This window comes from Bemisia tabaci, chromosome 9 (assembly GCF_918797505.1).
Source record: "Bemisia tabaci chromosome 9, PGI_BMITA_v3".
Taxonomy (NCBI): Eukaryota; Metazoa; Arthropoda; class Insecta; order Hemiptera; family Aleyrodidae; genus Bemisia; species Bemisia tabaci.
In genome coordinates this window covers 31,387,991-31,410,404 of record NC_092801.1, presented here as the reverse complement: position 1 = coordinate 31,410,404, position 22,414 = coordinate 31,387,991, and the positions used below count along the sequence as shown (strand labels likewise).

Genomic DNA, 22,414 nt, shown 5'->3' with positions numbered 1-22,414 from the left:
TTTAAACCTATGGAAAAGGATCGATTATTAGAGTGTTTGCAGAGAACACCCTAATAATCGATTCTTTACCACAGCTCAAACGGGGAAATATCGATAATCGATCATTTATGCCTCGCCATTGGCGGATCCAGCAAATATGCAATGTTGCTTTTCTCCATTTAAATCTATGGAAATGTATTGGTTCTTAAAGGGGGCAAGTACTTCGACAAGAATCGATTATTTAACAAAGCTTTCAATGGAGAAAATCCTGTGTTGCCAAATTGCTGGATCTGCTTCTGCGCCTCGCCTCTGCACTCCGAAAAAAGTTATCACCATGGTATATCGATAAGGCGGACCGCGTTAAACAGAAAGAGACAAAGCTACGTCAGCCATTGACAAATTAAATTAGGCGGTTTGATATTTTACACGAAATTGGTTATGTAGATTTTCGTGCAAATTTCATTGTATTTTCTCCGTAGTACGAAGCAAAAACCTTAAATTTTTAAGAAAATCCGCACAAAATTTCTCTCGTAAAAAAAAACAAGCAGGAAGCTCCAACGCATTGGCGTCGGAGAGCGGCTCTGGGGGCAGTAGTTGTAGTCAAGAATGAGGGCCTAGACACATTTTGTCATTGATGTACAATCCGACAACTGTCGATTCAATCAACGAAAACGATTCAAACTGTCGAATCGCCCCAATGGCCACGATAGTTGTTAGACGTTTACGGTTTCCCTGGTAACCTTTGTTTGCTATCAGCTGATATCAAGTAATATGACTAGGAAGCTCCAACCCAGTGGTTAAAGCTTCCTTAACCGCGAAAACTTTAAAATTCAAATTTTCAAATTTTGAACGTAAAGTACATTTTTTCCATCACGAGATAAAAGCACAAACAAGTTTTGAATTGTTGACTGTATCACCATGATTCCAAAAATACAATACACAACATAGCATTGACTAACAATAAAACAGTATGCAATAAAATAAAGTCATGACAAGGAACATAGCCGAAAATGGCGCCGATTCCCATCAACCAACGCGCGGTCTCTACAATGTAACATGCTGCATTGATACTCCCCAGCTGGGACCGTCCGGAATAGCAGCTCTAGTGCAAGCACCAGAGCCGCTAATAAATTGCCCAGTAAAATTTGGCAATAGCTGATGTGGCTTGGTTCCTTCCCGTTGAACGCGGTTAACTTTAAATCAGAATTGCTAAGTTTCAACTCACTTCATACCAGGTTGCCCTTGGCAGCCATATTTATACAAAAAATAAAAATAACAATCTTATGAGAATAAAAAATCGACAAAACTATTGAAAACTACAGAAAATAGGGCTGGCCGCACTATGTAAGTTGAAACCAAAGGAAATGCGTGCCAGTAACATTTAAACGTTCTTTATTCCCATTCATAGAAGCTGGCTAAAATTGGAAAATACAGATGAAAAAATTTCAATCACTTAGTTACGCGTGCACATCAGCTCATTTTCAGTTCCATACCGTTTTTTCGGATTCTATTTGGACCTTTCGTTATATTTTTCGAGGCTGTAAAATGAAAAAATGAAAAAATTGAATCATGCTGTGAGTTACAAAATAGCTTTCTAAAAAACACGTTCAAAATGTTTAGTGTCTGTTACGGTAATGGCATCTTCCTCGAAAAAAATATCATATCTCGCTCTAAATAGAGACCAGGTCCTGGAATTTCGTCTGGTAGCACTTGACGCACAAAAAAGCCCCCTTGAAAAACTCCATTTCGGTCCCGCTCATGCGAATATTCCGCTTAGCCTCTCAACTTAGCCTTTCGCTTTAAATCATCTAACACATTGCAATTAACATACGTTTCTCCGGCAGTTGAATTTTAGATCGAACTTTTCGCATTTTTTCTTGACGGCGAGGGGGGAGGGGGGGAGAGGCGGAGGAATTGAAGGTTAGGTTACCAATTATTTAAGCGACAAGGTTTCGAAGTACCAGTTCACACTCAGTCCTCATCTTTCATATTTTCGACGAGCCCCGTTTTAAAATGTTGCACTAGACTTTATATATTACTCACGTTTATAGTTGGGGAAATGGCGTGTTTCCACGAACGATCGGACAATTTGTAAAGAGTCGAGCGTCATACCGCGTGACTTGTAATTACACCCTCTTAATTTTCCGCGAAGCACATTACGAATGCGCAGAATTTTCATTCTCTCTTAAAGGAACTTGTGGGACTAGTAATTGCACACTCTAAATTTTCCACTGATCACTTGCAGATGACAGGGCTTTTGCTCTACCACCGCATTGTGAATAGTATTTTTGTCATCAGACAGAGGTGTAACTCTCTCAGTCAAGTGATTCCACGGATAATGTGAAAACTGCAAAAAATCGCTTTCACTTGTCTCCATTTGTGAGAGTGTTCGAGGTCGGCATCATAATTCTGAGCGATGAAACCTTATTTCTACTTTTACATCATTAGGATGGTTACTGAGGCGTCCTTTAACTATGGAGGTAAGGAATACTACAATTAAAACAAATGAGATTATTTTTTTTAATTTTTTTTTTCACATTAAATCAAGGCTTATAAAAAGGGGAAAATACTAAAAATGCCAGAAAAATACCCGGAAAATTCTCCTGCATCTGAATACAAACCACAACAAGCAGGAAGCTCCAACGCATTGGCGTCGGAGAGCGGCTCTGGGGGCAGTAGTTGTAGTCAAGAATGAGGGCCTAGACACATTTTGTCATTGATGTACAATCCGACAACTGTCGATTCATGTTTTGTAACTTAGCAGATTTACGTAGCCGGTGTATAAATGTGTATTGGGCTTTGATATGGCGAATACATGGCATTATCACTTGTTGTATACTTTTAATTTTGAAAGCTCTTTGGAGGTCCGCTTCCTAAAAAATCTCTGGTTGATAAGTCGTTTAGCGAGGCTGCAAAAAATTTGCATTTTTATATCTGAAAGTGTAGGTATTGGTTTTTTGTATAATTGTTTTTTTGGATTGCTGGAAAAGTAACGCATACTTCTATAATTTAGGACTGAGTCAGGGAAATATAAGGTTCGTTAAATAGTAAATATTCCTAGTACCGTGTGACACTATTGTTAACGAAAAGTTTTTGCAACTTGTCAAAGAGGTTGTTGAATGATCTTCGAATAACTTTTGATGAGCTAGAGGTAATGGTTCTATCTGCAGCTCGTGGACTTCTGTACGATATTGTCCAGAATCATCTAAATTTTCAAAAAGTGTCCGCTTGTTCGATACCCAATTTGCTCATTCATGCATACAAGGAGAAGCGCATGAAAGCTTTAGCAGACATTTTGGAGATGAATCAAGAATTAGATGAAGAATTTATGACTTAAATCACGGCACCTTAATCACGGGATGACCTTAATTACGGCAACTATTTATTGTCCATGAGATGCAGATGGTTCCATTTCCCTAGCTCATCAAAAGGTATTCGAAGATCAATTTCATCAGCCACCCGTACGAACCACGTTTCTAGTGACCCGTACTTGCTTCGCACGTATGAAACATACAATCAGAGAAAACAGAATTCATCTTACAATAATCAATAATCAGTAGGACATGAATCGTTGCGATGTATAATACGACATTATAATGCGGCATTACTATTGTAATTCATTTTAATGTTTAGGGGCATTATAAATCATTATTGCCACGTCGGAATGAAATGTTGTAGACTGAATTGAAAAGCATGTTGGCAAAATTTATTATAAAAATAGTATAACATGTAGGTACATAACATAAAGGTAATACAAATTAAATGATTAGAGCGTGTATATTTCATTACATTATAGGTATATTACAATCATTTTTGTCATTGTTGGAAATTTTGATAGTTTGAATTTTGATAGTTGATAGTTGATAGTTTGAGAGTTGAAAATTTGGTTATTTTATTTAGTTAAGGTGATTCGATAGACGCCATATTTTGTGTCAGAATGGCATGCGACATATCCCATCAATTGGTTCCATTTTTTCATTTACTCATCATTTTTCTCCAATTTTAAGTTTCGCAATTCTGTTTTCAGGAGACTAAAGCACTCACTTATCAATTTGTATATTTATATTGAGTTAAGGTTAGAGACGTATTCCTCACCGGAATTGAGGAATGGAGGTGTTACAGTAAGTCCGGCATTAGGTTCCATTTCGACATCAGCGACGATCAACGCTACGATACTGGAAGCCAGTCTTCCGATATTAAATCCCTAGCGGGGAAGAAAAAAAATGCCTAGATTTCGCTAAAAATCCCTAAATCCCCAGATTTGCTCAAATATACTTAAAAAATCCCTAGATTTTGCAAAAAGCGCCATTTTTTTATGAAGAATCATGATGTCATTCGATGTAGCGATTTGCAATATTTAAATCTGATTGGCTCGTTTGAATTTTGGCGCTCTCTGAAAGCAGTGCTAATCCAGACCAATAAAATGAAAGAATATTAGTTGATTTCTTATTATTAACAGGTTGAATGCAGTTGAATGTCAAGTACATCGAAGGACACAATCGTTTTAATTTCCGGCTTATTTGCGGGGAAAATAGTGTTGCCAAAAAGGCCTACAAAATATAGATGAAAAAATGTTTTCGATTGTCGAAGCTATAATTGAGGTTAAAAAGTTGATTTTTGGTAACTTTACCTCATCAAAAAAAAATCCCTAGATTTCCTGAAAAATCCCTAAATCCCTGGAAATTCCGGAAAATCCCTAAATCTAGGAATAAACCCTTAGACATCGGATGGCTGTTGGAAGCATTAGAGTCAACATTTGAAACGCTGCTGCAGAATTTGCCGGGAGTATAATCGAGTGTTGAAAGTCAGTAGAATTGAACAATGTAATAATTGCTTTCCGAAATAAGCGTTATAATAAAAAAACAACGAATCTGAACTGTTAATACTGGAACACACCTTCTGTAAATGTACCTTGCGAGAGATAAGTAAAAAAATAGATGTACTGGAGGAGAAGTGCTTCTCCACAGAGTTTGAAGAAGGAAAAAAAATGCCCAAATTTACTTACTTCAGCATTTTCGGCAAAATCACTGCAATTTCCGAACCTTTTTCTGGCCAGGGGCCAAAATTAAATGATTATGAAGGGCCACTTAGATGTTGTAGATAAAAATAGGACTGTTGAAAAAGTCGCCGTTTTCAATAAATATGTTCCCGGAATGGAAGAGTTAGGTTAAAAAATTTAGAGTTAAAAAATTCCCATGAGCCGAGTGCCGTAGGTTAAGGGCCCGTTCGCCAAAACTAATCGGAACTGTATGAATGAATTGCTCCTTTTAAAAATCAAAACAATATCGAATTGCGATATATTACACAGTTAAGATAGGGCTATGTCCTGTCGTAAGCGGCGACATACAGTCGATATCATTTCAATAATCGCCCCAATGGCCACGATAGTTGTTAGACGTTTACGGTTTCCCTGGTAACCTTTGTTTGCTATCAGCTGATATCGAGTAAATGACTAGGAAGCTCCAACCCAGTGGTTAAAGCTTCCTTAACCGCGAAAACTTTAAAATTCAAATTTTCAAATTTTGAACGTAAAGTACATTTTTTCCATCACGAGATAAAAGCACAAACAAGTTTTGAATTGTTGACTGTATCACCATGATTCCAAAAATACAATACACAACATAGCATTGACTAACAATAAAACAGTATGCAATAAAATAAAGTCATGACAAGGAACATAGCCGAAAATGGCGCCGATTCCCATCAACCAACGCGCGGTCTCTACAATGTAACATGCTGCATTGATACTCCCCAGCTGGGACCGTCCGGAATAGCAGCTCTAGTGCAAGCACCAGAGCCGCTAAAAGTCAATTAAAACAAATGAAAAATTGACAAAAAATATGCAGGTCGAAAATGAACACGATTACCCCTAAGATTTCGAAAATAAAACTTTTTTGTAGTCAACAGTGGTCACATTTAACTGAAGAAGGGAACGCTAAAATAGAAACAAAAAACAATGGCAGATGTAAAATAGAATAGGTTCTTCGCAAATTGTCGTTGCCCGCACAAAAGAACGCAACTCTATTCCAAGGTTGCAATTTTAACTACAACAAGTCAGTTCTTTTTCCAGGCCTCGAAAAGATAGGTCCAAAATGTTGGCGAAATTAGTCGATGATTTGAGAGGAAATCAGTTTATTATCAAGTAAAATCTCCTACCAGTTTTTTAGTGAAAATAAAATCTGTGAATGGAAATTTATGTCGAGAGCGATTCTGCAAAAGCTAGATAAAATAGATGATCTCCCCTTCAAATCGCTAAAAACTGTGCGTATTTAGAGCCTCTATAACCTCTAGTTTGAAAATTAATGCGAGGGTCGTGATGTTTCTGTCTGAAGTTTATGGAAGTGGCGTTAGGTTTTCGCGTAACAAGATGTAGAGCATTTTTCCTACCGTGACGCACATAATTTTCACTCCGGTGTTTCTCTCGTTCAAAAAAAATTCCGGCCATTTTGTCCCATATCTGCCATTTACGTAGAAATCAGACTCACATTATTGAGCACTTTCCTATTGACAAAAAAGGCCTTCAAGAAAATAAAAAAAGTTGATAAGGTAAATATCATTATGTTTTTAACACTTAAAAAGGTTCAGCAAGCTAAAAATGCTGAAGTCTTTTTTTTAAAAAAAAATTGCTCCACAACATTGTTCAATTAAGTCCTGAAATTTGTTTCTTGAACATTAAAATGGAACGTTTTTGAAACCATTTTGTGTTCCGGTGTGTCATTAGACCACAGGTTTACGAAACTGTGTCTTGTGTGTCACTTTTTTTTAGTAACAAGGTGGTAGAATAGTGCTGGTAGGTACACCGCTTTCTGCAAGAAGTCAACGCTACGAAATTTCGACGATTTCATATAGAGAAAATAAGTTGAGCTCTAATGAGTATCAGTGCACGAATAATAAGAAACGAGACTGTGCACGAATAAGGAACGAGACTTTGCAGCTAAGGCATTGCAATACCAAGCTGGAGTCACGCCGAGAGATCTATAACGTCCTGAGTATTTTTAGACCTCGTAAGGAGATCACATTCGTGACTTGTACGCATTTGCTTGAGCGGAACACTGACACCCCCCCCCCCCCTTCAAGCCCGGTCTAATTCCCTTTTTTTTTTTTTTTTTTTGCTCAAATTTTGGACTCTAATTCATGGTGTCTGGGAATCTTCACCAGGCTTACTCACTGAGTAATGGAGAATAAATGGAGAATTCCAGTAATATTCTCTTCCCTAATGGAGAATTTACGGGCAAATTTTTTATTGCTTCAGCAGAGAGTGCTTCAAGAGCTGATGTCGCAGTATTTTTTTCAATTTTGCTCTGGTATGGGAAATAGTATCAAAATTGATTTAAAAGTGGAAAAATGCACCGCCTAATAACGTCATCTGGTAGCACTTCCCATTTAAACACATGCCTTCTAGTGGATCAGATAATTTTGTCACATCTCCTCCCATAATTGTTCAATTTATGAACCAAGGGGTTCAGTTCACTCGGTGGTTTCCACTAAAACGCGAAATTCATCAAATATTCTGCCGTGATAGCGAGGAGAGCCGTAAGTGCAAAAATGAAGTTTTGAGAAAACGGGTTCAGAAGCTTCTGACAAGAACATTTTATTGAAAGAAGCCTCCGTTCTTTGTCAAATTGCCACTAATCGTCCGGAAGACTCCTAGAAATCGTATAGATGATTAAAAATCGACTGATTTTATTTCCGTTACATAAAAAGGGTATTAGCGGCTCTGGTGCTTGCACTAGAGCTGCTATTCCGGACGGTCCCAGCTGGGGAGTATCAATGCAGCATGTTACATTGTAGAGACCGCGCGTTGGTTGATGGGAATCGGCGCCATTTTCGGCTATGTTCCTTGTCATGACTTTATTTTATTGCATACTGTTTTATTGTTAGTCAATGCTATGTTGTGTATTGTATTTTTGGAATCATGGTGATACAGTCAACAATTCAAAACTTGTTTGTGCTTTTATCTCGTGATGGAAAAAATGTACTTTACGTTCAAAATTTGAAAATTTGAATTTTAAAGTTTTCGCGGTTAAGGAAGCTTTAACCACTGGGTTGGAGCTTCCTAGTCATTTACTCGATATCAGCTGATAGCAAACAAAGGTTACCAGGGAAACCGTAAACGTCTAACAACTATCGTGGCCATTGGGGCGATTATTGAAATGATATCGACTGTATGTCGCCGCTTACGACAGGACATAGCCCTATCTTAACTGTGTAATATATCGCAATTCGATATTGTTTTGATTTTTAAAAGGAGCAATTCATTCATACAGTTCCGATTAGTTTTGGCGAACGGGCCCTTAACCTACGGCACTCGGCTCATGGGAATTTTTTAACTTGTCCTGGACGGACTCGTCTGTAGCGCCTCGTTCTTCGTTGTGTGTGTGATTTCGTGAAGAAGTTTCTATGGCAATTTGCTTTTATTTGTGAGCTGTTTTTTCACGGGATTTTTGAATGTTCTGTACGAATAAATTCGGTGAGTACCTCATTTATCCCTCCTTCCAGTAAAATTATTTCAACTTTTCCTTCTCCCTCATTCTGGACCCACTCATGGGCTGATTATTTTCTCATTCTTGAAACTTTAGACTGGCAATTTCTATGCACAATTTTCATGCAATAATGATTTATAATGCCCCTAATCCATTAAAATGAATTACAATAGTAATGCCGCATTATAATGTCGTATTATACATCGCAACGATTCATGTCCTACTGATTATTGATTATTGTAAGATGAATTCTGTTTTCTCTGATTGTATGTTTCATACGTGCGAAGCAAGTACGGGTCACTAGAAACGTGGTTCGTACGGGTGGCTGATGAAATTGATCTTCGAATACCTTTTGATGAGCTAGGGAAATGGAACCATCTGCATCTCATGGACAATAAATAGTTGCCGTAATTAAGGTCATCCCGTGATTAAGGTGCCGTGATTTAAGTCATAAATTCTTCATCTAATTCTTGATTCATCTCCAAAATGTCTGCTAAAGCTTTCATGCGCTTCTCCTTGTATGCATGAATGAGCAAATTGGGTATCGAACAAGCGGACACTTTTTGAAAATTTAGATGATTCTGGACAATATCGTACAGAAGTCCACGAGCTGCAGATAGAACCATTACCTCTAGCTCATCAAAAGTTATTCGAAGATCATTCAACAACCTCTTTGACAAGTTGCAAAAACTTTTCGTTAACAATAGTGTCACACGGTACTAGGAATATTTACTATTTAACGAACCTTATATTTCCCTGACTCAGTCCTAAATTATAGAAGTATGCGTTACTTTTCCAGCAATCCAAAAAAACAATTATACAAAAAACCAATACCTACACTTTCAGATATAAAAATGCAAATTTTTTGCAGCCTCGCTAAACGACTTATCAACCAGAGATTTTTTAAGAAGCGGACCTCCAAAGAGCTTTCAAAATTAAAAGTATACAAAAAGTGATAATGCCATGTATTCGCCATATCAAAGCCCAATACACATTTATACACCGGCTACGTAAATCTGCTAAGTTACAAAACATGAATCGACAGTTGTCGGATTGTACATCAATGACAAAATGTGTCTAGGCCCTCATTCTTGACTACAACTACTGCCCCCAGAGCCGCTCTCCGACGCCAATGCGTTGGAGCTTCCTGCTTGTTTTTAATTTTCATGCTAGGTTATTGTTAGGCAAGACAACCGTAAGTGCTATCTTCTGCATGCTTTCGTGGTTGCATTTTGGACGCACAACAAACACATTTTCAGGTTAGAAATTGGCAGAAGAGAGCGGCACTTTACTGGAAAGCACTGTTCTCATTGGCTCTTATGCATCTACGGCTATCTTGAAAAAAAACTTTGTCCTTTTTTGTGCACTTACGGCTTTTACATACGTCTCGTTTTCATTAAAGTAGGATGAATTTTGCTGTTTAAGCTGTCTCAGTAATTTCATCTAAAAGAGTTTAGACGAATTTTGAAGAAAACTCGATTCCGAAAATTTTGTACTGTTCACTCAGTGGTTTCCAATAAAACGGGAAATTCATCAAATATTAGAATCTTGCGAATTCTCCATTTTCCCTGATTTGAGGGAGCTTGCTCTCTGGTGGAGAACCAAAGTTTTCCCCCAATTCCCCGTTATTTCCTTGAGAAAAACTAAATAGGTAGCTCTCCCAGGATCTCGCGATCCCAGAGTTGCAGGCTCGCAGTGTGCGCGGATCAAAAATGGTTTACCGTGGTAAAAGCGCAACGCGTGAAGTATTCATGCTGTCTTGTAGGCGCTAATATGCGTTGAGTGCCGACCGCAATGTTTTGGTGCGATTAGCTAAACTCGCAAGAGCGTTCTCTTTCAGGAGGATTCTCCTAGATTCTAGGATTGCAAGCTCGCCGTAAGAACTGGTCGGAAATGGTGTACCGTGGTGAACGCGCAATGCGTGAAGTATTCATGCAGTCTTGTAGGCGCTATGATGCATTTCGCGCCGACCGCACTGCACTAGGCGCGATCAGTTAAACTCGCGGAGTCAGCGTTCTTTCTACTTGCAACTGCCAGTTTTCCGCCATGGATTACTGTAATTTAAAATCATTAATATAAAATTACATAAAATCTAACTATTTTCTTCCGGTTACTTAAATAGGTATTAACATACTTAAACTTACGAGTTTTGCATTCTGTAAAAACAAGCATCCCCAGTAGCTTATCAGCTTTCAAACAAGCCCAAGAAAACTTCATTACGACGCTTAGTTCGCCTTCTATGACAAAAGTCCGGTTTCTTTTGGGACAGCCCTCGTATAGAAGCATCGAAAGGGCATTCTATTTACTTTTGTTTTACTCATTACACCTCCAATTTTTGACTCCAATTGAAATGTTTCGCATTTTATTGGCATTAATCTCACCACATACTGCCGTGCTAAGCAAGAACGCCGCGTATGAGCTTTCTGACGTTGCCAAGTTTCCTCCGTTAAAACCGAATTTACTAGGAAAATTGCGAATATTATTTTACAAAATTTTCAAACAATTTTGTAAGCAATTTAATCGAAGATATCTAAAAATCTCAAGGAAAAATATGCATGAATGTGATCAGAAATACATGTTTTATCAAGGGAAATTTAGCAACTCTCGAATGTTCATACGGCGTTCTTCCTTGGCACGGCAGCATAATAGTGTGGACCAGTAGCGTGGCGTGAATTGCGATTTATCGATTGTTCTGTCATTTAAACCTATATGGTAAAGAATCGATTATTTAGGTGTTCGCTGCGAAGACCCTGTTTATCGATCCTTTTCCATAGATTTGAATGGTATAACGATCGATATATCGCAAAGCACGCCACGCCTCTGGTGTGGACCCAGCAATTCTCTACCGCCTTGTTACTTACACAGTTCGGGGCACATTTTTAGTGTTTTTTTCTTGCCTCTTCTTTTAGTCGATCCAAACGCATTGCCCGAAGCGATACCTTGGGACGTACGGAGCTGTCAAGTCCAATGCGACTCGATTTGGGGTAGGGTCCCCCAGTTGAACGTACCGTGGGCCAAAGCCTTCGTGAGGACCGATTGCGCTTGTGGATTTAACACAAAGGAACTCCACTCATATGAGAGTCAGACCTGCGTTCAGAGATATTTTTGGTATCCACTCCTACAAAAGAAAAAGCTTGCCGAGAGGATAATTAAGGTAGGCGTGCACTTGCTCCGTAAAAAGGGACGGCCAAATTCTTTAAAATACATAAAAAGTACTGCCGTAATAATGAAGAGAGCAGTAAAGGCAAAAATGAAGTTTTGAGAAAACGGGCTTGGAGCCTTCTGACCGGAGAAAAATGATCGAATATTGGTATTTCCCGTTCTGTGCATGCTATTATTTGTATCCTTTATCGCACTGCCACCGTGCGAAGTTAAAACGCCGTATGAAAATTCCAGCATTTGCCAAAAATTCCTCGAATAAAATGAGAATTTTTTAGGAAATATACGGGAATTTTTCTGAGAATTTTCTGTCGTGATTTCATGTCGAGCAACGTTTCAAATCTACCTATTCGTAACTTTTCGCAATATGAATTTCCATTTTTGGAGGAACATACAAGTTCTGAACTAGGGGAAAAAAATTCCCATGGTAACTCTTCAAAATCTTGCGAAGATTTCGATTCAAGCGATGAGTATAGTTCGGGAATCAGATCCTGAACGAGATACAGACACGTATTTTGAATACGGATCAAACAAAATCTAGTTTATGGTGACCTCATTCGTAGTTTTGCTATTCCACCAATGTTAATAGACCACTAGACAAGGTACGAATTTAAGCATTCCGATACATGTTCTTAACCAGAATCTCACGTAAGACACGATTCGCGCACCGAAAATTACTGAAACCAACTCCTAACGGAGATATTAATTTTTATTTCACATTGGTTTCGTAGGAATTTGAACTACCCGCTCACAAGAAACTCAAAGCTCTACGTGAATCAAATCGCGCACAACACCGGTTTCAGCAAGCTTCTCAATCGAGCAATGCTCATTTCACACCATGTTTTGTTCAAACTATAAGTAATTTTCTATAGCTGAGCCAAAGTGTCAAAATTGAGGTTGCCAGATTTTTTTTATCGCAGAGACGTTCATGATGACGTTTAGCGCGCGATGTGAATCACGTAGAGCATTGAGTTTTCATGAGCGGGTGGTATCAATTCACGCACTAAGAATCATTAAATATCTTCGGGAGGAGTTGATTTCGGTGATTTTGTTGCGCCCATCATCGTGTTTTACGTGAAATTATGGTGAAGACACATGTATCAGAATGCTGAAATTCGTACCTTGTCTAGTGGTCCATTGTGAACACTCATATAAATTGGACGTATTTATACTAAATGAAACTATGTGCTAGTGAAAAGATGGGATGTTCTCGTGCAAGGTGCATCAGAAACGATGTAAAGGTGGATATGGTTCCTCCTGAGAAAATGGAAAAGCGGAATTTGATATTAAATCCAAAGGAACTGAGCGCTAACTCGTGAGCCGTGGGCATTGGACAAGAGCGTTGTGGACAGGGCTCATGAGTTAAAGACTGATGACCTTTATAGTCATCGTCGCTCGTGTCGCGACTCGTCGCGTCCGGTCCTGACCACTGACGTCACTGGCGCTTTTAAAGTCCCATTCATTCTCATGGCCTGCGCACTAACGAGCACACACGATGGGGTGTGCTCGTCGAGCACACCCCATCTTTCCACTTGCACATAGTTCCATTTAGCATAAATACGTCCAATGGACCACTAGACAAGGTGCAAATTTCAGCATTTTGATATATGTGTCTTCACCAAAATTTCACGTAAAACACGATGCGCACAACGAAAATTACCGAAATCAACTCCTTACGGAGATATTTAATGCTTCTTGATGCGTGAATTATTGATACCACCCGCTCGTGAAAACTGAATGTTCTACGTGATTCGCATCGCGCGCTAAACGTTTATCATGACAGTCTCCGCGATATAAAAATCTGACAACCTCAATCTTGTCGCTTTGGCTCAGCTATAGCAAATTGCTTATAGTTTGAACAACACATGGTGGGATATGAACATTTCTCGATTGAGAAGATTGCTGAGACCGTTGTAGTGCGCGATTCGACTCACGTAGAGCTTTGAGTTTCCTGTGAGCGGGCAGTTCAAATTCCTCGTAACCAATGTGAATTAAAAAGGTTGATATCTTCATCAGGAGCTGGTTTCAGTAATTTTAGTTGCGCGAATCGTGTTCTGTGTTAAATTCTGGTTAAGAAACATGTTGTATCAGAATGCTTAAATTCGTACCTTGTTTAGTAGTCCATTATTAGAATTTGATTTCCATACTTCCCGCTATGTGCGATTCGTTTTCCTTGTAACATTTTGGATAGAAAACATGCTGAGAGAAAACATGTTGTAATTAGTGCTTTAATTCATACATGGTACAGAGGCCCACTTGAAGTGTCTGGAGCGGAAATGTAACACAATTTTTCAAAGAGATTAAGTTCTGATGCGCGAAAATAGTGTCGAGGCAAATAAAAGGGAAAAATACGAAAAATATTTTAAAAATAGATTACAGCTCATGCATTGGTACGCACACACAGGCTGTCATACAGGGATGAAAGTAACACTGAACTACTGACAGCCCAAATGAGGGGCTTGGAGAAAAAGTCGCATAAGTGCCGTTTTTGCTATTTCGAGAAATACGTGTTTGAAGTTTCAAAATTGCATGGATCCTAATGGAAGATGGAAAGTTCAAACTGACTTTTTGATGCTTGAATATTGGAATACTTGGAAGCGAATATTTCACAGAATATGCGTTGAGACCAGTTTTACCTGAAATCATTAATACCTCAATTTTTTCAAATACTGCTCTTACGCGCCTTTTCCTCCGAGTCCCTCGAATGGACCTATTTCTATCAAACGGAACTATGTGCTTTATGACGTGAGCCCTGTTATGCACATATTCATACGAGTCTCAGGGCTCATGTCTTAATGCACATAGTTCCGTTTGATAGAAATACGTCCAAATGACCCACCAAAAATCGGATCTAGACTCTAACCAAGGAACGAAAAAGAACAACACCCAACCACAAACGGATGAATTTTTACATTTATACCTTATCTCCCAATACTTGTTAAAGGTAAAATTCGACTGAAACACAAGTGAATGCATCATAAATATGTAATATTGGCAGAATTTCACTGAAAATCGTACATTATTTGGTTCGATGTGAATTTTTGTTCAACCTTGAAAGTGTACTTTCGGCTGCTAAGAACCTTGTTACGATGTTGTTTTCCTTTTGTGTGACAGGCGAGGTTTGGCCGTAAGAGCTCACGAGAACAATTCGAGATATTCAAGCAATCTTATAAGAAAGTGTACAGCTCAAAGGAAGAAGAATACAAGAGATTTAAGATCTTCGAGAAAAACTTGGTTGTGATCGAGAAGCTCATGGCTACGGCAACAGGAGATCTCGTCTACGGAATGGGCCCATATACAGATCGAACAAGTAGGTGAAATTTGAACTCTGTACACAGACGAAAGACTGCAGGAAAACTATTTGCGATGCAAAACATTCGAGGAGGGACTCAAAAGAACCGGAATTTTGCTGTAATTTGGTGACGGTTGAAAATTTCCGAGTTTCACCGCTAGGAGGTGTGTCTAGGAGCTAAAAAGAGTCATTAAGCCAATTTGCAACATTAGGTACATTTTATTTCGTTTTAGTGAGCGGTGAGCGGCCGTCAATGGCTAGAACGGTAAATTGGCGAACAATCCAGCAACAATACTTTTGTGAGTGTCCGACATGTTTCTATGTACGTTTTCACACTGGAAAACAAACACATTGGATCTAGAGTCCAGACTCTTAAAAACATCGACAAGAAAAAGTACTCTTGATTCAATCAAAATCTTCCTTAAATCAAGAACCAAGCCTCTTAATTTCAGCGAATTTCGTTTTGATTCAAGCGAAAATCCGATTGAATCAAGAGTATTGTTTCTTGTCAATGTTTTCAAGAGTCTGAACTCTAGATCCAATGTGATTTTTTCCAGTGCACAATAAATAAATAAATAAATAAATAAATAAATGGTAATAAAACCACCCCCGCGGTGAAATTAGGTTTCATGTAAAATGTACTTTAGTGTCGGACACATTTTTTTCCAATTTAATTGGACGTATTTCTGTCAAACGGAACTAAACGCCATACTACCGTGCCAAGCAAGAACGCCGTAAATCCATCAAGATTTTCTCTCGTTTTTTGGAACTTAACACTTCTTAAAATAAAAATTGTTTTAGGTACCCATGTACTTCAAATTTTCAGGTTAAGTTCTTGATTGTATTCGCGAAAGAATTCTGTAAAAACATTGGCCAAAGGTACAAAAGTTTTTCTGCTATGATTCGTTGTTTCCAAAAAATGTAAAATGGCGTTTACGGCGTTTTTGCGTTGCACGGCAGCATAGGGGGGGGAAGGTAGAGGGGGGCTTTGATTGGCGGCGGAACCAGGCGTCGGGCTCATTCCGTCCAATACTCGCAATGCTTTTCCACGGCGCTTAGTTCCGTTCGACAGAACACCCTATCCGGCATTCTAAATTCCTCAAAAGGACGTCAAATTGGCGCTTAGTTCCGTTTGATAGAAATACGTCCAATTGTTAAATCAGCAATACATTTTCTTCTGTGAACGACACTATTCATCCGAATTCTACCATGCTATACATTCTACATGCTCCCTCAGATTACTTACTTGACTTTTGTTGCTATGTTTACGTGTTGAACCAATCCACATCGATACCATCTCACCTATTCGATTCATCGCATACCATCCATTGTACCTAGGTGAGGAATTCCAGGCAGGGCTGCATTTCAACGAAGTGGAAGAGAGCTCTGGAGAATCCACCAACTTGGAAACGCGTATGCTGAGCCTCAGATCGAGGAATAATTCCTCTGGCATCAGGCGTGCTTACTCCCAGCCACCAGCCCCCACGCCCAACGGACCCAACGGCCCCAAACCGCCCCCCTTCGGATACCCACCCGGCTTCGAGCCCCCTGGCTACGTCCCTCCACCCCCCCGCAGCAATTCCGTCCCGAAGAACTGCAAGTACTTGTCCCCGTTCTTTGTCGGGAAATATCCCGAGGGATCACCACTACTGGATTGGCGCATTCCTGCTGAGTTCTACCCGGAGGTTGAATCTCAGGTAAGTTGCCATCAATGAAGAGTGGAGATGTTGCCTGTGTGAGGAAATTGCGATTTGACTGTTGATTCATATGTATAAGTTCGCGAGAAACACGATGGTGCCACTGATTTTCTCTGAAATCATCTCCCAAGCTCAAAAAAAGCTCTCAAGTTAAGGCCAAAACCTGGCAGTTTTAAAACGCCTTCAAATGCGGCGTGATACCTCACGCGTTCCGGAGAGTACGAATAGTTGTATCATTGCGCCTTGCCTTACCAATGCGACAGAAGATTAATCTTGATGTTGCTGGTAGCTTCCACGCTGGCCTTGTCGGTTTTCCTTTGAAACTTTTGCAGTCGTGACCGTATAGTTATAGTGTGCTAAAGCTAGGATAGTTTTTAGCAAATGGAGATGTTGCATGTGTGAGGAATTTGCGATATGACTGTTGATTCTTATGTAAAAGTTCGCGAGAAACACGATGGGCCCACTGGTTTTCTCTCAAATCAACTCCCAAGCTCAAAAAAAGCTCTTAAGTTGAGGCCAAAATGGAAAGGATATCCCACCCTATCCTGAGAGTCCACCTCTACATCAAGACAAACTCTCCATGCAAAGATAGGGAGCAAATACATTGACAGGGCTGCCACTTTATTTGGGGACTCCAAAACTGAAAACACGGCATCACTGCTAATGTACTTGCTCCCTATCTTTGCATGGAGAGTTTGTCTTGATGTAGAGGTGGACTCTCAGGATAGCGTGGGATATCCCCTCCATTTTGGCTTCAACTTGAGAGCTTTTTCTGAGCTTGGGAGTTGATTTGAGAGAAAACCAGTGGGACCATCGTGTTTCTCGCGAACTTTTACATAAGCAAACAACAGTCTAATCGCCAATTCCTCACACATGCAACATCTCCATTGAAAAATCTTACAGTAAAAAGGACCGCATGCAACTCTCCAACCACGAATAATGAAAACATCAAATCACAAAGAATGCCTCCGAAAGTCTTGAAACTTGACTCACGTCCGCGGAGTTAAAATATTCGCATCACCCGAAGCATTGAAATATCTATAAGTAACAAGAGCGATACGTGACTTTCGAACCGCGAACAATGAGACACCATACCACAAAAACGCCTTCAAAAGTCGAGATACTCTAGGCACATCTGCGAAGGTAAAATATGTGTATCATATGAAAAATTGGACTTAAAGTGGCGAGAGCTACATGTGACTTTCGAACCGCGAACGGTCTGGACATTAAAAACGCCTTTAAAAGACGAGATACTTCACGCACATCCCCGGGAGCAAAATAGTTGTATCCAGTTCGCAGAGGCTGTGAGTCTAAAGAGAGAGGACAAGAAAAAGGGGCGGTTTCCCTCCTTCTCTTCGATTGGTGCAGCTTCCAACACAAGGTTTCCTCCAGTAGCGTGGCGTGCTTTGCGATATATCGATTGATCTGCCATTTAAACCTATTGAAAAAGATCGATAAACAGGGTGTTCGCAACAAAAGAAGGTTTGTGCGGATTCCTTTGAAAATTTCAGGGAATTTGCTTTGTACTATGCAGAAAATTCACTGAAATTTGCACGAAAATCCGCTTAACCGTTTTTATGGAAAAAATTAATTTGTCTGGTTAAATTTGACAATAGCTGATGTGGCTTGGTTCCTTTCTGCTTAACGCGGTCCAATTGATCTATCGCAAAGCACGCCACGCCACTGGTTTCCTCCGTGGTTATATCCCGCACTCAAACACTTCATTATGCACAGATAGAGCCAAATGCAGCACCAAGGCTGCCAATTTGTTCGGGGAAGCTGGAGCCAAGGCAACTCTATTAATGTACTTGTTTCCTGACTGTGCATTAGGAGCATAGAGAGTAAGTACATAGAGTCGTAATGTAAATAGGAGAGCTGGCGCCACTTTTAAGCATTTTTCAGGTCCCGAATTCTTTGATTCCTGGTGTCACAGCGGGCCACTTTTTCGTTACATAATCGATCGTTTTCGATACACGGGAACCCGGCCATCTGATGTAAACAAAAAGGAAAGGAATTACTACTCATTCTACAATGTCATTTTTGATCGAAAATGTATCGAAAAGTGACCGAAGCTCGGCGCACACTGGGCTCGCGACTCGTCGACCGGAACATGGCGCCAACTCTCTCATTTACATTACGACTCTATGTAATCTATGTTTGAGAGTTGTATATAGAAGTGGAGTCCTAGCGAAAAATTGCCTCCATTACGGACTCAAGTTTGAGAGCTTTATTGGAGCTTTTAAGTCCGCATCACGGGAAATTAGTGGCAGTAACGTGTTCTTAGCAAAGTTCTACACGGTAAAAAAAGTACTGAAAGCGCCAATACTAGGCATATGCAAGACCTCAATTAAGGTATTTCAAAAATAAACGAAATTCGAGATCTGCGAAGTTATCTTTTACCATGTTCTCAAATTTGCTTACAGTCACTACCAGGATGTTTGTGCGGCTCATGTTGGGCGTTTGCGGCTGCCGCTGCTGTTGAGATATTTTTCGCTAGGGTTGCAGGCGAAATAACCCCGCTCTCCAAACAAGGTGAGGCAATACAAATCCCTTCCGAAATGAGGAAAAGTATTAAAACCCTGGCAGTGCCAAAACAGGCTGTACATTAAAAATATACATACGGTAATCCAGGGTTAAACAGCCAGGCGGCGCAAGCCAAAGTAATAGCCGCGAGCAATGTAAAACAAAACAAACCGATAGAGAAAAAACATAGACAGAGAAAGAAAAATGATGAAAGGCACAACGAGATCAATAGGAGAGAAACAAAATAGAAGGCACACTGAGATTGAGGAGGAGCTAAATAGAAAGTAAAAAGCAAGAAAATAAAAGAATGTATCAGTAAAAGTAAGAAAATAAGAAAATAAAAAGATGCCAAATGAATAAAAGATTGCCGGTTAGAGGGGGCAGTAGAATGCCCTGCTAGGCTAAGGCCCCCTCAACTAGAGAAGAAAAGAAGAAGAAAAAAAAGGGTTAAACAGCCAGACTGCGGGAGCTTGTTCTGGGTCAAAATAAGACTTTTTTGTTGTATAAAGTTAAGTTTTTCCAAAATTGTCCCCAGTTGCAGCTACGCCCTCCCTAAAAAATAAAATTGGAAATCAAATAGTCTCTCCTGAATTTTGGCAACGGTTGTGAACCAAATTTCATGAGATGTGTACTTTCCTGTAATTTTATGCCCTGAATTCATAAATGATCTAAATAAAAATCGAAATCTTAAATTAAAGAGGGGGTTTGGGGATGTTTTGGCTCCTGCAGTCTGGCTGTTTAACCATGAATCACCCTGTATAAAGGAAATCTTAAATTGTAGCTTATCCAAAATTTAAAGTATCGTTTTTGAAGTAGGAAACTCAAAGAAACGCTAATTTCTTACGCAGATTGTGAAGTTAAGAGTGCATTTCAGACTCAGTCAATGCGCTCATCGTTATTTTTGAGCCATTCCCTATAAGGTAAAACTCTTTTTTTTGCTCCAGCAAAGTTTTTTTTTTTTTTTTTTTTTTTTTTTTTTAAAAGAAATTTTATTTAAATATATCGTAACTACTACAAGTGTTTCTTGTATCTATCTACGTGGCTTAAAACTAAAACTTAACAAACTGCATTAATTTTATATGTTAACGTTAGATAATACTATGATTATCTAAAAGAACAGGAATTGTAAATTCTCTGCCTTCTTTCTTAAATGTATTATAACATAAAGGTTTTTAGTTTAATGGTTCAGCAAAGTTTGCAACAAGCTTATTGTCTTTATTCTCAAAAGTTTGGTAATTTTGGCAGCGTTGCTTGACTGCATCCCTGGCGATGGCTGTAAAGGCGGAAAAATTGCAAACGCTCTGGACTACATTAAAAAATCCGGACTGCCAACTTCCAATGCTTACCCATACAGGGCAAAGAAAGAGCCGTGTAGGTCAGACGTTCAACCTTACGCAAAGATTACAGACTTCGTGAGGCTCACAGACGATATAGAATCTCACGTAAGGTGGTTGCAAATTAGTCCAATCACAACGAACATGATCGCTCCTGTAGAGTTCCAAGTAAGTATTTATCCGTAGTATGAGGTTATCTCTAGTTGGTAAGAATCTGGATTGGACCACGATTCGCAAAATAGGAACTACAATTATTGGCCCTAATAGAAACATCGCATGTACCATTACATCCCTTAGACCCGTGTCACGCTATCAAAATACTCCATCAACATGTCAAGGTCAAATGCTGTGATTGGTCCTAGCCATCGAATAAACCAATATCAACCACTGACCTTGATATATATATATATATATGTATATATATATATATATATATATATATATATATATATATATTTTTGATAGCTAGCTTTGGTAGTGTAACACACGCTATAATCCAAATGAGTGATTTTACGGATGAGACTAAAATTGCAATTCTGAATTGCAAAATGCAGTCCAATGGACCACTCGACAAGGTACGAAGCTAAGCATTCTGAAACAAAATTTTACGTACAGGACACGATTCACGCAACAAAAATTACTGAAATTAACTCCGGACCAACATATTTAATGTTTCTTAACGCGTGAATTCAAACCTCCCACTCATGAAAAGTTCAACGGTCTACGTGAGTCAAATCGCACACTGAAAATTACCGTGACACTCTCTGCGATATGAGAACCTGGCAACCTCAATCTTGACGCTTTGGCTCAGCTGTAGCAAGTTGTTTTTAGTTTCAAAAACACAGGGTGGGAAATGAATAGTGCTGGATTGAGAAGCCTGCCAAAATCGTTGTAGTACGCGATTGGACTCACGTAAAGTATTGAGTTTCGTGTGATTGGGCAATTTAAATTTCCCGTAACCAAGGTAAAATAAAAACGTTAATATCATAGATATGAAATGATTTCGGCAATTTTCGGTGCAAGAATCGTGTTTTGCCTGAAATTCTGATTATGAAACATGAATCAGAATCCTTAAATTCGTACCTTTTCCAGCGGTCCATTCTCAAGTGATATTATCTACACTTTTGAAAATACTGACGTGCTGAGGTAGAACGTCGTATGAGCCATTACATACATATCAAGCCGCTAACTCAGCGCACTAGAGCGCTCTGCGACTCCAAATCGCCATCGGAATCGATCCTCCCACAAATCATCGGGCAAATTACACCGTCTGATCTCCCCTCCACTCCCTCCCGCCAACCTTTTACTGGACGTCCACGCCGCCTTCTTCCGGGAGGAACCCAATCAAATACCTTTCTGGGAAACCTACTATCTGCCATTCTCCGCACATGTCCATACCAAACCAGCTGCCTGGTTTTGATATCGTGCACAATATCTTTCTCAACTCCCATTATCTCACGCACTCGTTCATTACGAACGCGCCCTCTCCGCGAGATCCCTGCGGACCTTCGCCAAAAGTCCATTTCGGTTGCCCGTAAGATATCCTCAGATCTTTTCTTCAATTGCCAGACCTCACTCCCGTACGTAATTATGCTCTTCACGATGGCGCTGTAAATTCTCCGTTTATTTTCCCGCCATGACCATTATGAGCCATTAACCGTTGCCAAATTGCCTTAGATAAAATACGAATTTGAGAGGAAAGTTGGGGGTATTTTTTCCATTTTTAGAGAATTTCATTAGCTATTTAATCTACAGTACCTGGATCCTTTAACAAAAAATATTCCCAACCTTTCCATAAAATAGGTATTAAATTGGGAGAAATTAGGCGACTTCCGAATATTCATGAGGCGATTGTCCTTAAGGTCCAGTTACACGATCAAATTGAACCATCAAATTGGGCCTCTCATTGGTCGCATCCTCACCTCAGTTCTTTTTCCACCAATCAGA

General features: G+C 39.5%; 1 protein-coding gene across 1 annotated transcript; it reads left to right on the top strand.

The window, feature by feature from the left end:
- The first annotated feature begins 2,267 nt into the window (after positions 1-2,267).
- LOC140225527 (cathepsin L-like) lies at positions 2,268-20,653 on the top strand. The gene is made up of 6 exons (XM_072304726.1): positions 2,268-2,459; positions 11,372-11,616; positions 14,736-14,931; positions 16,252-16,610; positions 19,034-19,142; positions 20,379-20,653. Exons 1-6 carry the CDS (start codon positions 2,396-2,398, stop codon positions 20,651-20,653), a joined length of 1,248 nt encoding a protein of 415 aa, XP_072160827.1. The 5' UTR covers positions 2,268-2,395.
- The last annotated feature ends 1,761 nt before the right edge of the window (positions 20,654-22,414 follow it).